This window comes from Natator depressus, chromosome 1, assembly GCF_965152275.1.
Source record: "Natator depressus isolate rNatDep1 chromosome 1, rNatDep2.hap1, whole genome shotgun sequence".
In the NCBI taxonomy this organism is placed as follows: domain Eukaryota; kingdom Metazoa; phylum Chordata; order Testudines; family Cheloniidae; genus Natator; species Natator depressus.
The window spans coordinates 261,310,058-261,325,323 of record NC_134234.1 but is presented as its reverse complement, the minus strand read 5'-3'; the positions used below and the strand labels follow the sequence as shown (position 1 = coordinate 261,325,323).

The window sequence follows — 15,266 nt, the reverse complement described above, 5'->3', positions numbered from 1 at the left end:
CTGGACAGGAAACTAGGCTGGATAAAACTCATCTGGCTCCAGAGAATGAGTCAGATCATGACATTGCGCAATTTGAGTGGCAGGAGGTGGGAAGGAAAGTGCAGAGGAGGGAAGAATTCTGTTTTGCCATCCCACAGGAGCTCAGCTCAGCGGCATCCTGTGTTTTTACAGTGAGAGTCTTGATTTTGGCTTTTTTTTAACCTAATTTTTATGTGTTGCTTGATGTACAAGTTCAGCCTAGTTACTCATATGGATGCCTATGCCATAGTGTGTGAGCCCCAGCCAAATAGTAAAACAAAAATAACATTCGCAATCTTCTCTTCCTTCCTTCCTTCCTTCCCCGGCTGTAGGAGAAATAGCTTGATCAGTTTGGCTATGTGTGTGTGTGGAAGAACTCATTGAGGGAAAGCCAAGTACATAGAGTCAAGTATCAGGGGGTAGCCATGTTAGTCTGTATCCACAAAAACAACAAGGAGTCCGGTGGCACCAAGTTTGCACTTAGTTCTGAATATGGTGAGGCCCATGGGCATTCATATCACTGTATGTAGTGAGCTCCCCAACCTAGGTCCAGCTCCTGTGAAAGGTCTGTCTCCTCGGCTCACGACTCGCCTCCCCTCCTCCCCCCAATTGGTAACAGCTTTATTGTTTCAATTTAATGAAGCTGTTGTGGGAAGTCATGGTCATAGACAGAGAGTTGATCTATCAGGTAGCTAGGGCCAATCTCTTGGAGAGCTTTTAATATTAGGATAGAAAGCATAAGCTGGACTCTGTATTCAATGGAGAGATAGTGCAGAGAACGAAACAATGGGGTGATGTGTTCCTGAGAACCTGTGTTACTAAACAAGAGGACTGCTGTGTTTGGTACGAACCACATGCTATTTGGGCATTCAACAGCAGGGAGTAGTCCAAACAAATCCCATGGTTGCAGAACAACTTAATGAACTGAAGGCAGTTCCTCAAAGCACTTTCCACATCCTACCAGCATCACTTGGTCTTACCCTGGTTTCAGCTTTAGCCAGTTGGTCTTCACCCAGGTGCTGATTTCAGTTTGACTTCAAGGGAGATGGTGCTGTTTATGTTTCATGTAGAGGAGATGCTGAGCTGGAACTTGTCCAGGTACTTCGGTTATCTCACTAGCTGTCCCTCTTGTTTCCTTTTGATGTTGACTAACATGGGGAGTGGACTGAACATGGCAGAAGACTCTGCACCGGGAGAAACAGTTGCCCATAACCATCCATTAGGTTTGATCAAAGAGGAAGATTTGAGCCATCTCAGGATGTTTCATTTTGCCTTCACAGCCTCTTGGAGTTGGAACAGGCGTGTTTCAAGATCTATGCCCCAAAGAGGCATACAGCAGGATGACTATGGATGTGCTTCTCTTGTCTGTGGACAGGAGGAAGTCCTCCACCATCCACAAGCACAAAAAGTGAAGTCTGTGAACTGTGCCCTGTTCTATAGCCTCAGAGTAATGCAGAAAATTGCTAGCTGATAAATGGCATTGGAGAAGGTGAGGCTCTGCCCCTCAATCCCTACCCCAGGGAGCAGGTGAGGCCATGCCCTCCTTCCCTCTGTGCTGGCCTGTGGAATGGGGCCAGTGCACTGGGATGGGGGTAGGTGAGCACATCGCTCAGCCCTATTATGCAAGGAATGGCCCTAGAAGAATAAGTGGGCCAGATCCTGGGTCTTTGCTCCAGCCCCAAACTGTCTCAGTGAATAACTGCATCATTCCCTTGTTCTTCAGCTTGGAAATTCTGGCCTCAAGATGCTGTACCTGGGCTGTGAGGACCATGAAGGTGCATGCACCAGGAACACGCGTGGCAGCTGTTCTCTTGGCCAACACACCGGAGGCCTCCCAAGCTAAAAGCATAAGTCGCTCGCTGCATCGTGAGCTAACGAGCCAGTCTTTGTAACAGGGGGCTGTAACAGTCTCACCTCCTCCGTGTACTGGGCAGGGGAGATGTGGAACACACACTGAGCAGTGGGTCATGCAACTTGGCTAGCCAGCAAGTAGTCATACGTTCTACAATAAACCGGGGAGCCCCCATATAGATTAATCTATTGCTGGTCCTCCAAGTCAATAGTTACCCTGCAGTTTTTATTCTGTGACTAAACTGGACTAAGTTTGATTTTTCTTTGTAAATGGGAAGCTAAGGTTTTTAGTTGTTTGCTTAGTGCGTGTAATAGATTTTCTTTACTAACAGCTCATTTAGAAGCTGCCACCCTGACAAGCTCCCACACCGTTCCAACTTCTCTGAGCTCACTCTGTCAATGTGGTACTTCTCACTTCATCTGAGGCATCTATTTGTTAATAGAGGAAAAAGAAAATCATTGTTGGAGGCCCCTCCAAGGCAGAGAGCTCACATCACCTGAGCTTTTCTCTCCTACGTTACTGTGCCACTAAGAAGGGACTCCAGCCAATAGTGAGGGAGGTGTGAGGGGAGGGGATGGGATGGGGGAGTGGGGAGCCTCTGACCTTATCCCACAGTGCATTGCAGGTGTTCCTGCTGACCAGCTCTTCTGAGAGTGGTTCTGACTCAGTGCATGATTATTGGAAGAGTTAGTGAGGAGGAGGTAAATTCAGTCATCAAGGAAAGAGACTAGACCTCCATTTAGGGAGCCTCTGCCCACTGCTGGTTAATGGTTTGGACCCAGATAGCTTGCTCTAGACACAGCCTCGACCCCATTAGCCACTGGCATCCGCTCTGGCTCCCCCACGCTCTCCTGGCTCAATTTCCTGAGGTTTCTGGTTTCCTGAGTGAGGGCAGAAGGTGTTTTTGGCAGAGAAGGTGGGAGCCTGGGGGTGGAGGGTGGATCCAGCGGGGGAGACAGAGGAGAGGAGGAGTCACTGATCACTGATAATAAATAAAAAGGTTCCCTCTTCTCCAGTTAATGCTACAGGACAGTAGGAGAACTCCCCCTTAGACAAGAGCTGCAGACTGAAGAGGAAGCAAGTTCAGAGTGAGTATGCAGAGACCTCCCTGTAGTTAGTTAGTTAGTTATTAATGTCTGTGCAGTGCTTTGCAGCAGGAAAATGTTAGAGAGACACTATGGAATGTACTATTATTATCTCATCCACCATGACAAGGGCCCCAGGGCTGCCTTTGCAGCGCTACCCCTTACCAAGGGACTGCAGAAATTTCCACAAAGTTTGCAGGCAGTTAATATTAGCTTCTGTTCTGTGACTACTGCACACCAGACGATGCTGTTAGATGGCAAAGGCTGGGAGTCAGGTGTTGGGCTTGGTGTGTTCTACCATGGGGTGTGAGCATTTGTGGCTTCACCTGGTGGGGTAATGGGGTGTAGCCCCTGGGGAGGGATGCGTGTGTGTAAGGTGGGCAGCCAGGGGATGAGCCTCTGCAAGTGAATGCAGTTCTCACAGCAACAGCACAGGAGCTCACCCTAGGACAGCGCAGAAGGGTGGTTAATTTACCTTCCAATAAGGTCTGTTTGTGGATAAAAGCGAAGTGTTTGGGCTAATGCCCATTTATGACATGCCCGCACTTCTGTGGTGGCGGTGTGTGTGATGCCACAAGCATTCTGGGAGCGCTGAGTGTCTTGGGAAGAAAGCAGAGGCTGGGGCAGTGACCCTGAGGACTCAGCACTGAAGGACAGGACAGGTACATGGAGAGGGGTTGGTAATGGCATTTATCCATGTGCAACCCCATCACCGGCACCTTTCTCTGCATGTCCTTGCAGCATCTCCCTCTCTATGTGCCAGTCGTCGTCTCTCCAAGCTCACTCCTTATCCCTCTCACTTCAGCCTTCCCACAGGCTGCTAGAGTGGCCATGATTTAAGCCCATAAAATCCACACTCTGTAAAAATCCCTGAACCGCATGGAATGCAACAAATCCTTACCCAGGCTCATAGGCTCCCTTAAAAAGGTATTGTTTCATGGTCTCTGTGTATATAATGTCTTCTGCAGTTTCCACAGTATGCATCCGATGAAGTGAGCTGTAGCTCACGAAAGCTTATGCTCAAATAAATTGGTTAGTCTCTAAGGTGCCACAAGTACTCCTTTTCTTTTTGCGAATACAGACTAACACGGCTGTTACTCTGAAACTTAAAAAGAGCAGACCACTGCTCTCAAATCCAGGAGGTGCTGGTGTGCAGGGAGAGGAAAGGGAGCTGGGGAAAAGGGATCAGAGGGGAACGGGAGCAGGGCATATCAGATCCTATTTCTGCTATTTACCACAGAGTAACTGGGGGCTCCTCATCGTCCCATGCTGAGGACTGTGTATGAGGAATCGGTGCATGGGTGTGAACTGGAAGGGGGCTGGTGGTAGAAAGGGGGAAGGCATGGTATGTGGTCATCCTCTCCTGTGTTAGGCAAAAGGAGGAAGAAAACCACCTTATTCTCACTGGGGGCCCCTGGTTACAGGCTCTACTGATTTCAGGACTTTTTCTCCCCCTGAGGATCAGAGGATCTGGACAAGAGCTGTGAGTTTGGAGTTAACTGTTTCTTGGCATTGGTAGAGTGATTGGCAAAGCCCAGAGTAATCTGGTCCTTTCACAGGTCCAAGGCTCAGCTCAGTAGGGAATCATTTGGTTCCTGGCAAAATACTGGTGCATTATAGGGTCCCTGTTCCATGGAGGCACATGCAGAGTGTGAATCCTCCAGGAGAGGATTGTACACGTGTAACCACAATCGCAAGGAGTAACAGTGACAACTGCAGCTTTCTCACTGGCCTCAGGGAATGAACTGAGCTGGATTTGTGCCCACTGCCCAGGCTGTGTGACAGCTCCAGACTCCTGGAAAACTGCTTCCAATCCCACAGGCTGGCCTGGGGCAAGGGGAGCTACATCACAGCTCCTCAGTGAGCTCCATTTGGCTGGAATGGCCTCTTACCACTGCCCAGCTCAAATGAAGCCATTGCCCTGTGTGCCTTGTCCTCACACATGCTGCTCTGGCTGTGGCTTCACATGTGGTTTAAGTGAAACCACTGATCCCATCTCTCTTCTCTTTGAGTTGGCAGCCATGAGACTACAGATGACAGGGGGGAGGGATAGCTGAGTGGTTTGAGCATTGGTCTGCTAAACCCAGGGTTATGAGCTCAATCCTTGAGAGGGCCATTTAGGGATCTGGGGGAAAAAATGGGGATTGGTCCTGCTTTGAGCAGGGGGTTGGACTAGATGACTTCTTGAGGTCCCTTCCAACCCTGATATTCTATGATTCTATCATTCCCCCCCAGGGCCAGCTAGCCTGGTACTGGAAACTGGACTAGAGCTTCCCACATAGCAAGTCAGAGTATGTTTGCTGAAGCAGACTGTGCAGTACTTCTGGCTCCTGCAGAGCAATGGATTTGATTTGAACCTGGGTCCCCTGTATGGCAGGGAAGAGTGTTAGCATCAAATCACGTTCCAAGAGTAAGCAGCTCAGAGCGAAGGATCCATCCTTCACCCAAAGAAGAGGTGGCCCCATTCTACTTAGGGAGCAGTGTTTGTGTGGACCCCAGAGAATAAATGTAGAGACAGGTTTCTAGGGACTACTGCTATATACATGTGAACTAACAATAATCCCAGCAGAGGGTGGGGATCCCATCAGGGTTTGAGTACCACGAAGGGCACAGTAGGGTGTGTATGGGGGAAACAACAGGATTGAACCTCTCTCTTTCCCCTGGCGGATTGAGTTCAACCAGAGCAGAACTGGGGTACATTAGGGACCAGTCTGAGGGGAAGCCAAGGGTGGAACGTTTGAGATCAAATTTCCCCATCTCTCCAGAAAGCAGGGGCTTGGTCCCATTCCTTCCAGCCGTGGAGCTGACAGACAATGCGGGCTCTGTGTGTCTGGATCAAGGGTGGTGATGACAAGAAGGGGAGATCAGAGGAGGAATTAGGGAGGAAAACATGTGTGGTCCTCCTCAGTGTCTGGAATTACACCCATATAGTTCAACATTTCTGAACATGCAGTGTTAACAGCTCACCTCCCTTTGAACTCTTGCACCCTCCCACTGCAGCAAGGGCAGGGAAGGGAGCGTGCCTACCCCACCACCAAAGCCTGATTAGACCTGTTTATAGAGGGTGTTTTGTAACAGTCCCACAGAAGGCGAGTGCTAGCCAGGCCCGACCTTCCCCAGGCTCCTTCATCTGATTCCTCCCCTCCCAGCTGCTGCTTTCATAATAAACACTCCACTGCTAACTTTGCAGTCTGTCCAGAATTTCCCGCTGCCCTCAGTGGAACGAGAGTAAGACAGAGAGCGAGAGAGTGCAAGAGAGAGTGACTCCCACACAATGCGGACTCTCATCGTCCTCACGCTCCTGGCTGTTTTGATGGTGGCAGCTTTCTGCTATGGTAGGTAACCTCTTTTATTGGAGCTTGTTTGGAGAGTCAGCCAGCCACAGACACCTCTTGGTCTGTTCAGATGTTTTGCTTTGATGTTTATCTCCCCTGTTGCTGCCCTCTTGCCCATCCTCCACCCCAGAACTCTCTCTACCACAATGTCAGACCGCTCTGCCTCTACTCCAGAGCTCAATCACCTAGATACTTTTGCCTCCAGTCTAGAGCCGCCTGCACTTCAGATCCTTCCTCTTTACCACAGACTATTCTGTCACCGCTGCAAACTATCCCTACATCCCCGACAATCCCAATCCGTGTGGATCATAGACAGAGGAGATGGAAGAAACCTAAATTAGTCCTTCCTTTGTCAACACAACTTGTGGATGCACTGGAGGGGATGCATTCTGTTGCATCCTCAGCTGCCTGCCTTTCCTTTGTTAATGGCTAGCGAGATTTTTTCCTCCCACCTTCCCTTTCTCCTTTTGAATGTCCCATTTTCTCTAGAATGCATACACTTGCATATTAATGGACCGATCTGCCGTTGCACTGAATATGCATATTTGGTGGTGATTTGTACTTCTATAGCATTTTCCATCTAAAGATCTCAAAGGGCTTTACAAATATGAATTCATTAATTAAGCAGCCTGCCCCCACTGTGAAGTAAATAGGTGTCCTACCTGTTATACAGAGGGATACATAAAGGAACAGAGGGTCAGTGACGCTCCTAAGGATAACATAGTAAATCAGTGGCACAGCCATGGATAGAACCCAGTGGTTCAGTCCTCTGTTCTGACCACTAGGTTGCACTATTCCTTTCCTTGCTTTTCCTTTTAATCAGTGAATGAGACTTCTCAGTCTGTCTGCCCTTCGGTTTATTAATAGTGAGTGAAAAATTCTGTGTTCCAGAACTACAGTGCCTCACTGAATGTTTTTCTCTTCTTTCTCCAGAGTCCTACGAGAGTATGGAATCCCATGAGTTTGTCAGTAAGAGACAATTTTACTACTTTGTTTAAATTAGAAGGGAACTAAGGAACACCCATACACCACTGTCTTCACCACTCTGCTAGGGGTTCAGCTGAGACTGGCAGGCATGAGAGTGGGGAATTGGTGGAAATTAGAAAGGGGAGAATAAACCACTCTAGACAAATTGGATTCCTTTGGTGACAGAATTTCAGGATGAGTGGAAGGGGAAACAAAAAAGATAAAATACATGTTGAATCCAAGAAAGCATTTGACACAGTGTCTTACAAAATCTTACCTGAAAACTAACTGGAATTAGCTCTGATCACTGACATATTCCGTGAAAAGGGTCTTAGAAAATGCTATTGCTAAACAGCAATGTACTGAGTTTGGGAAGAGCTGCCTAAGAGGTGCAGCAGAGATCAACGCCACATCTGGTATTAAACCATTAATTAGATGCTGTAAGGGTACTCACCCCCCGCCCCACTGCCTTCCCCTCTTCACTACAGGGAGCAGCTAAGATTGGCAGGCATGAGAGCATGGAGCGAGTACTTATCAGGAAAAAGGAGTAAACAGCATGTTGATTCAATTTGAAGAGGATGATAAATTTGGGGAAGGAGCAATAATAGAGAGCAACCTAAGCAAGTTCAGAATGTAGATGGGTAGAATTTTTATTTTTTATTTTTATAAAGGATTTAACCTGGACAAATGCAAGTTGATACATTTTGGGAAAAAATAATTCAAAGTATAGATCTTCAGTGGCAGGGGGACACGTGGAAAGCAGTAAATTACAAAGGAGATCTTAGGTTCATAGTGATCTGAAAACTGGGCATAATCCAGTAATATGAAATGGTAGCAAAAAAAAAAAAAAGAGAGAGAGCCACTATGACTTTGGGCTGTATCTATAGAGGCATTGACCTGGGCTGCATGTCAGTGATAGGGTTTGTTTACGTGGCACTGGAGAGTCTTTGGGACATGTAGTTAATCTATATACCAGAAATATTTCAATGAGTGGGAGGGAATATATAGAAAAACAACAGAATGTTTAACATGCTAGAGACACTGGGTGATGAAGAAAGAGTGACAGAACTAGATCTGTGTACCTTGGCCAAATGACAGCCCAAGAAAATAGGATAATCTTGGATAAGTATTTGACAAATGTAAACACCATAAAGGGATATGAGAAGAACCTGTTTAGTGCGGTTCAAAGAGATGATACTAGATAATGGACAATTTAGGCTGAATATTAAGGAAAAAGATCAAGTTATGTGATCTATTAGAGTGTGGAATAATCTTCCTAGAGAAATGAGGGAAGCCCCATTGACTGGTTATTTAAAATTGATCTGGAGAATGGACTCTAAGAAACAAGCAGCTGAAGCTGGATGAACAGAGTGACGCAGTGGACTCTTTCCATCATTAAGTTATGGAGTAAGAGTAGCAGGTTGGTAGAGAACATGAAGTCATGAAGAATAGGAGGCTGGTGAGAATGTCAGGCTAGAGGAACATGGGGTGCCCATGACAATGAGAGGCTGGTAGTTTACAGGACTTTGGAGTACAGGAGGCTAGTGAAAATAGAAGGTTGATGGGGTCCAGGAATTCATTGTGAATGGGAGGACAGGTGAGAATGGGACACTGGCGGAGCAGGTTGTTGTAAGTAGCTGATGATCTTCACTTCAACTATATATTAATTCAAAATAAATACTCTCTCACCTCATCAGATCCCTTCATTAACAGACGATATGCCAATGACTTCATGAGACCTCAGCCAAGACGAAACCTCATGGTGCAGGAGAGGTATGTTTTCGTAGGGTCTTAGGACACTGATAGAGGAGGCTGGGGAGATGAAGATCTCTCCTAAGCCAAGTTTAAGTTGGTGCCATTGAGGAAGGCCAGTGCTACTAATTTTGAGACAGAATTTTCCTCTCAGCCTGGGGGTCCCACTGGGGACCCCAAAACTGATTGAAAATAGAGGGAGATTAACTTGGAGTGTTCTTGAGTATGGGAATTCTTCTCAGTGCCCATAGGTCATTAACTAATCAGTCTGAAGAAAGTGCTGGAGGAAATCATTGGTGTAAATCCTGAGAGGAAGGATGGTCCAAGAGTTAGACATCAATCTAGGCCTTGGGGAGACCCAAGTTATTTCCCTGATCTACTTCCTTTGTGTCAAGTCAATTAGCCTCTGTGTGCTTCAGTTCCCCACAACAGCACTGCCCTACCTCACAGGAGTGTGGAGAGGATAAACAGTTTACAGATTATAAGGTGCTCAGATATGACAGTGCTGTGCTGGGGGCCATACAAATCCCTAAAACAGACAGAGACGGGGATTGGGGCTGAGGCCTGAAAGAGAAGAAGAGAGGAACCCAGAGCTGAAATGCACAGTTCTGTGTAAGAGAGACTCAAAGGCAGCTCTGACTCTTACACTGCTGATCTCTTACACTGCTGTCGACCTACAATAACTCCACTGATTTCAGTGTAGCTACTCTAAAGTGAACAGAATGAGGTCCAGGTTGTACGTCCAGCGTTTTCCCAAGACAAAACTCTTCTCTAACAGTTTGTGCTGGCATCAGAAAGGGAATGGCTTCCCTGACTGTGGGTGTATCTGCCCCAGTATTGGACAGAAAGAAAGTGCCCTTGTTATGAAATTTCCATGTGGTTATGTCAAATGAATAACAGAAACAAAGTTCACTGTAATTAGGTTAGCCCTGTGAACTTGCTCTTCTAAAGAAGGTGATGAGTTCACATGACCTCCTATGAGAGGGCTAAATGGTCCCTTCATGGGATGTTCCAGCTCCCTTCCCTATCCCTAGCAACATGAAACATCTGAAGAGCTTATAGCAGCAGGTTTGAGCTACTGGGGAAGTGAGGCCCGCTCCTCCACCAACAAGAGCCTCTACAGGCCCCATCTGTTGTGAACGGCGCTTGGGTAATGGCTCAGTGCAGGGTTATTGCATTGGCAGAGCCAAGGAGAGCTGAAAGAACTGTAGAGGCATGTGCGGGAAGGTGGGTCAGGAGGACCTGGCCACAAACAGCAAAGTTTAAAATGACAACTTGCTCTCTCCTCCCCTTCCCCTTCCTTGCATGTGCAGGATCAGAGAACGCTATAAGACCCCCCAGGAACGCCAGCGAGAGATCTGCGAGGATTACAACCCCTGTGAGCGCTACGCCATGCGCCATGGCTACATCGCTGCCTATAAGCGCTACTTTGGGCAGCGGAGGGGCAAGTCTGAGTAACAAGTTCCCATCCCCGGTGCCTGGAGCCCGGATTCTGTACCTAGAAAGAGCGATGTCTCTGAAACCTATTAAGTTGCTTGTTAACTATATGTTATCCTGCCTGCCCACTGCTTCACTCCCCTGTAACCAAGGATTCCTAGATTTTGTGTTAATTAGCCCAATGCCGCTATAGAGGAGGTTGGACAGGAGCCAGGATGTGGGTGTTTATTACCCAATAAACTGCTGGTTTGATACCATTTCTTTGTGATGCTTTGTGTTTTTCTTTGGGGATCTTCTACAGGGAGGGTTAGTTTTTCTCTCAACAACAGTACTGTGGTAAATTTGAACATCTATGAATCAGATGTGTTTTAAAGGCTGTAACACAATCAGGACTCTGACCTCTATACTCTGGGGCAGTGGTGGGCAACCTGCAGCCCATGGGCTGCTCGCAGCCCGTCAAGGTAATCTGCTGGCAGGCCGCCATACAGTTTGTTTACATTTGCATGGCCGCCCACAGCTGCCATTGGCTGGGAACAGTGAACCATGGCCACTGGGACTTTCAAGCAGCCGTGAAAATGTAAACAAACTGTCTGGCGGCCCACCAGCGGATTACCCTGATAGGCCACATGCAGCCCGCAGGCCGCAGATTGCCCACCACTGTTCTGGGGTCTGAAATCGGCTTAAATTTTCACAAGTGACTAGTGATTTTGGGTGCCTAAGTTGAGACATCTTTAAGAGGCCTCATTTTCAGTGAATGGATTCTCAATACTTTCTGAAAATCAAGCCCCTTCAAGGTGTTTCAAGTGGGACTCAAAGTTACTAATCACTTGTGAAAATGTAGGCAGAGAAGTTAATGATGGAAAAGACCTGCTAAGTGACACCATGTCCATACAACTTCCCCATTTGTGATGATGCAGGTCTGTTCTGTATGCTACAGAATACTCTACAGCCCAACGTTTATTCTCGAGCGATGGAACTTCCAACACTTCCATTGTATTTAATCATCTCCCCTTTGCTCTGAAGTATAATGCAGAAATATTCTCAGCTGATAAAATGAGAAATTATTATATGAAACAGACCCTGTTCTTTCTTGCTCTGCTCCTCTTTCTTGCTGTGTTGGGAAATCAGACAGAGCTCACAGGGCAAAATACCACCCCTATAATATATCCCTCCTTTCTCTTGCTGCCTCCTCTGGAATCTGTAGGCCTCAGGGGACAGAAGAAGACCTGAGCCTCAGGGCACAGTATACACATTTGGCATATATGGGCAGGTATATTGTGGTAGATGCTTAGGAGTAAACATACTGTATTCTTCGCTGTACCTTTTAGGGAAGTGGTTCTCAACCAGAGGTACACATACCCCTGGGGGTACACAGAGGTCTTCCATGAGGTACATAAACTCATCTAGATATTTGCCTAGTTTTACAACAGGCTACATAAAAAGCACTAGTGAAGCCAGTACAAACTAAAATTTCATACAGACAATGAGTTGTTTATACTGCTCTACTATACTATACACTGTAGGTACAATATTTATATTCCAATCGATTTATTTTATAATTATATGGTAAAAATGAGAAAATAAGCAATTTTCCAGTAATAGTGTGCTGGGATACTTTTGTATGATTATATCTTATTTTGTAAGCAAGTAGTTTTTAAATTAGGTGAAATTTGGGGTATGCAAGACAAATCAGACTCATGAAAGGGGTACAGTAGTCTGGAAAGGTTGAGAGCCACTGTTTTAGAGGCCAGCAGCAATATTCCCTCTAATTATTTCCATCCACGTATGGAATGTTTGGTTATGTGCACCAATATCGAGGAAAGGTGCAGATATGCGCCACCAGTAGAAATAAAAAACCTAGATTTAATATATATTTTTTAAATGTTACCATAGAGATAATTACACCAGCCAGGACAGGTTAGGCTTTTTAGAACTCACTACACAAAGAATTAAATTTAAGCATAAGTGAGAAATAAAATTATGAAATGCATATACCAGTCAAAAAACTAAAATAACAGCACTTTGAAAGAATAAAATAAAGAGGATATATGTGCATTGCAGGAAGTACCAAGAAGTAACAGGAACAATAATAACACAAGTATATGTTAGGAGGTGAGTGTGAAAGAGACAGAGTGTGTGTGTGTCAGAGACAAGGTGTGTCTGTGTGTGTGAGACAGTGTGTGTATGCGTGTCAGAGACAGTGTGTGTCTGTCAGAGAGGGTGTGTGTGTGTATGTGTGTGTCAGAGGCAGAGGCAGTGTGTGTGTATGTCAAAAACGGGGGGGGGGGGATGTGTGTAAGAGACAGACACAGAGTGTGTGTGTGCTGGCTGCTGGGGAAGTCTATGAGAGATGGTGCACTGTCTCTTTAAGCACAGCCGCATTCACCAGCAGGCTCATTCAGACCACAGCATCCGCCAGCAGCTCCGTCCTGCTCCTGAGCCCTGTCCCCTCTCCCCTGCTCTGCGGAGATGCGGTACATCGGTGGGGGAGGCAGGGCGAGGGGGACACTCTGACATCAGCGCCCCCGCCCCCCGCACAGCAAGCAGGAGAGTCCCAGGAGCGGCTGGCCAGGGGCTCCAAGGCAGAGGGGCAGCAGCAACGCAGCTGCACAGCAGTGCTGGAAGGAGCATTGGTGGCGGGTAGACTAGGCAGGGGAAGGCTGTGCCTCCCCAAACAGCCTTGCATGGCCCCGCCCACACTCTGCCCCCCAGGCCCCCACCTGCCTGCTTCCAGTTCCCTTCCCGCTCTTCTATGAGCAAGAGGCTGGGGCAGGCAGGGTAACACGGCTGCTACTCTGAAAGACGGCAGACAGCATGACAAGGGCTTTCTCTTATCTGTGTGTCCTCAGAAATTGTTTCAGTGGTAGATATATACTTGGTACACCTTGTGTCAGGGAGTCTATGTGTATCTTTGGCTGAAAATCTATCATATAGTCTGACAAGGAGCTTGTATATTAATTTTAAGTTAAAATAATGTGTTAAGATTGAAAGTTGGTGACTGCTGGGGAAAATGTCTTAAAAGAGCATGGTAGCTGAAAATAAATAAACAAATAAATAATAAATAACCCCAATTTTTAGAAAGCTAGGATATTCAAAGTTAAGGTTATGCTTAAAACCACCAATGTTTGGAAATGCCCAGCTAAATTCATCCAAACAGATTTAACTTTGTCCCAATTTCTGTCCACACCTCATCTGCAATCAAGACACAACTTGATCCCTGAACACCATGCCCAGACCACCCAAGGCTTCACGTCTCATTCACAAGAGAAGAAAACAAACATCTAAGACACTGTGACTTATATCAACACCAAAGAGGTGGCAAAGCCCTTCTGACATTATCAATAGGAGCCAGTGCTGCCATACACGAACATGTAAATACCTCCCCAGTCCATTAGCAACCAGAGCTGTTTGGATATCTGCAGCTGTGGGGATCTTAAAACAGATAAAGTCTTTTCTATCTGCTAAATATACCTTGCTTCAGTATTCAAGGCTCCAGGCTTCCTCAGATTCATATGCAAATACCCAAATATAGAAGTGGAAAACCACCAAGTGCTATGAGGTATAAGATGCCCATTTGTTGATATACTGTGAGATTAAGCATAGACCCTCATCTACTTTACATATGATAAACACAGATCTTCCATAAACAAACTTCAGCCTTTGTCAAATTCACAGGCAAACTTGGGACATACACACCACAGAAGCATTTAAAATTCTTCTATATATGAAACCCTAATCAAAACATTTCTAAGGGCACGTCCACGTTACAATAAAAGGCCTGTGGCATGGCTGCAGCTGGTCCGAGTCAGGTGACTTGGACTCATGGGGCTTGGGCTGCAGGGCTGAAAATTGCAGTGTAGGTGTTTGGGCTTGGGCTGGAGCCCAGAATCTGAGATCCTCAGAGTGGGGAGGGACTCAGAGCCCAGCTCCAGCTAAAGCCTGAATGCCTACACCATAATTTTTAGCCCTGCAGCCCAAGCCCAAGTCAGTTGACATGGGCTCTGAGATTTGGTGCTGTGGGTTTTTTATTGCAGTGCAGAAGTAGCCCAAGATTACTAGCCAGATATGCCAAAGTGCAGCTATGCATGATTTAGCCCTGGTCTACACTACAGGGTTACGTCGATTTTAGACCCACTACGTCAATTTAAAAATGAATGCGTCTACACAAGCAACCCTGTTCCGTCGACCTAAAGGGCTATTAAAATCAACTTCTGTAGTGGTAAATTCAACCTTGCTGGGTTGAATATGGGGTAGTGTGGATTCAAATTGACATTATTGGTCTCCGAGAGCTATCCCAGAGTGCTCCGTTGTGACCGCTCTGGACAGCACTTTGAACTCCGATGCACTAGTCAGGTACACAGGAAAAACCCCGGGAACTTTTGAATTTCATTTCCTGTTTGGTTAGCATAGCGAGCTCAGCAGCACTCAGAAGCACAGGTGACCATGCAGTCCCCCCAGAATCGTAGAGCGTAGAATGTTTCTATGCTCTCCCTATCGTCTCCATCCCTGAGGTTATTGCAGATTAGAAGGCGAAAAAAACGCAGGGATGAACGCAGGGATGAAGGATAACTAGGAAGGAAGGATAACTAGGATGACCCTGCATCGACTCCCTGCGATGACATGTTTTCCGAGCTCATGCAGGCCTCCCGCACTGATAGGGCACGCCTTAATGCATGGAGGCATTCAGTGGCAGAGGCCAGGAAAGAATTAAGTGATCGCGAAGAACGGAGGCAGGACGCCATGCGGAGGCTAATGGGGGAGCAAATAGACATGATGAAGTATCTGTTGGAGCTGCAGGAAAGCCAACAAGAGCAGAGACCC

The 15,266-nt window shown here is 46.7% G+C and overlaps 2 protein-coding genes across 3 annotated transcripts in view; one reads left to right on the top strand and one right to left on the bottom strand.

Annotated features, from left to right (window-relative positions):
• Window positions 1-15,266, bottom strand: part of PDE6H (phosphodiesterase 6H) — a 113,172-nt gene that overhangs the window by 86,487 nt on the left and 11,419 nt on the right. The window lies entirely within an intron of this gene.
• MGP (matrix Gla protein) lies at window positions 2,839-10,674 on the top strand. The gene is made up of 5 exons (XM_074950859.1): window positions 2,839-2,958; window positions 6,146-6,290; window positions 7,224-7,259; window positions 8,954-9,029; window positions 10,322-10,674. Exons 2-5 carry the CDS (start codon window positions 6,230-6,232, stop codon window positions 10,464-10,466), a joined length of 318 nt encoding a protein of 105 aa, XP_074806960.1. The 5' UTR covers window positions 2,839-2,958; window positions 6,146-6,229; the 3' UTR covers window positions 10,467-10,674.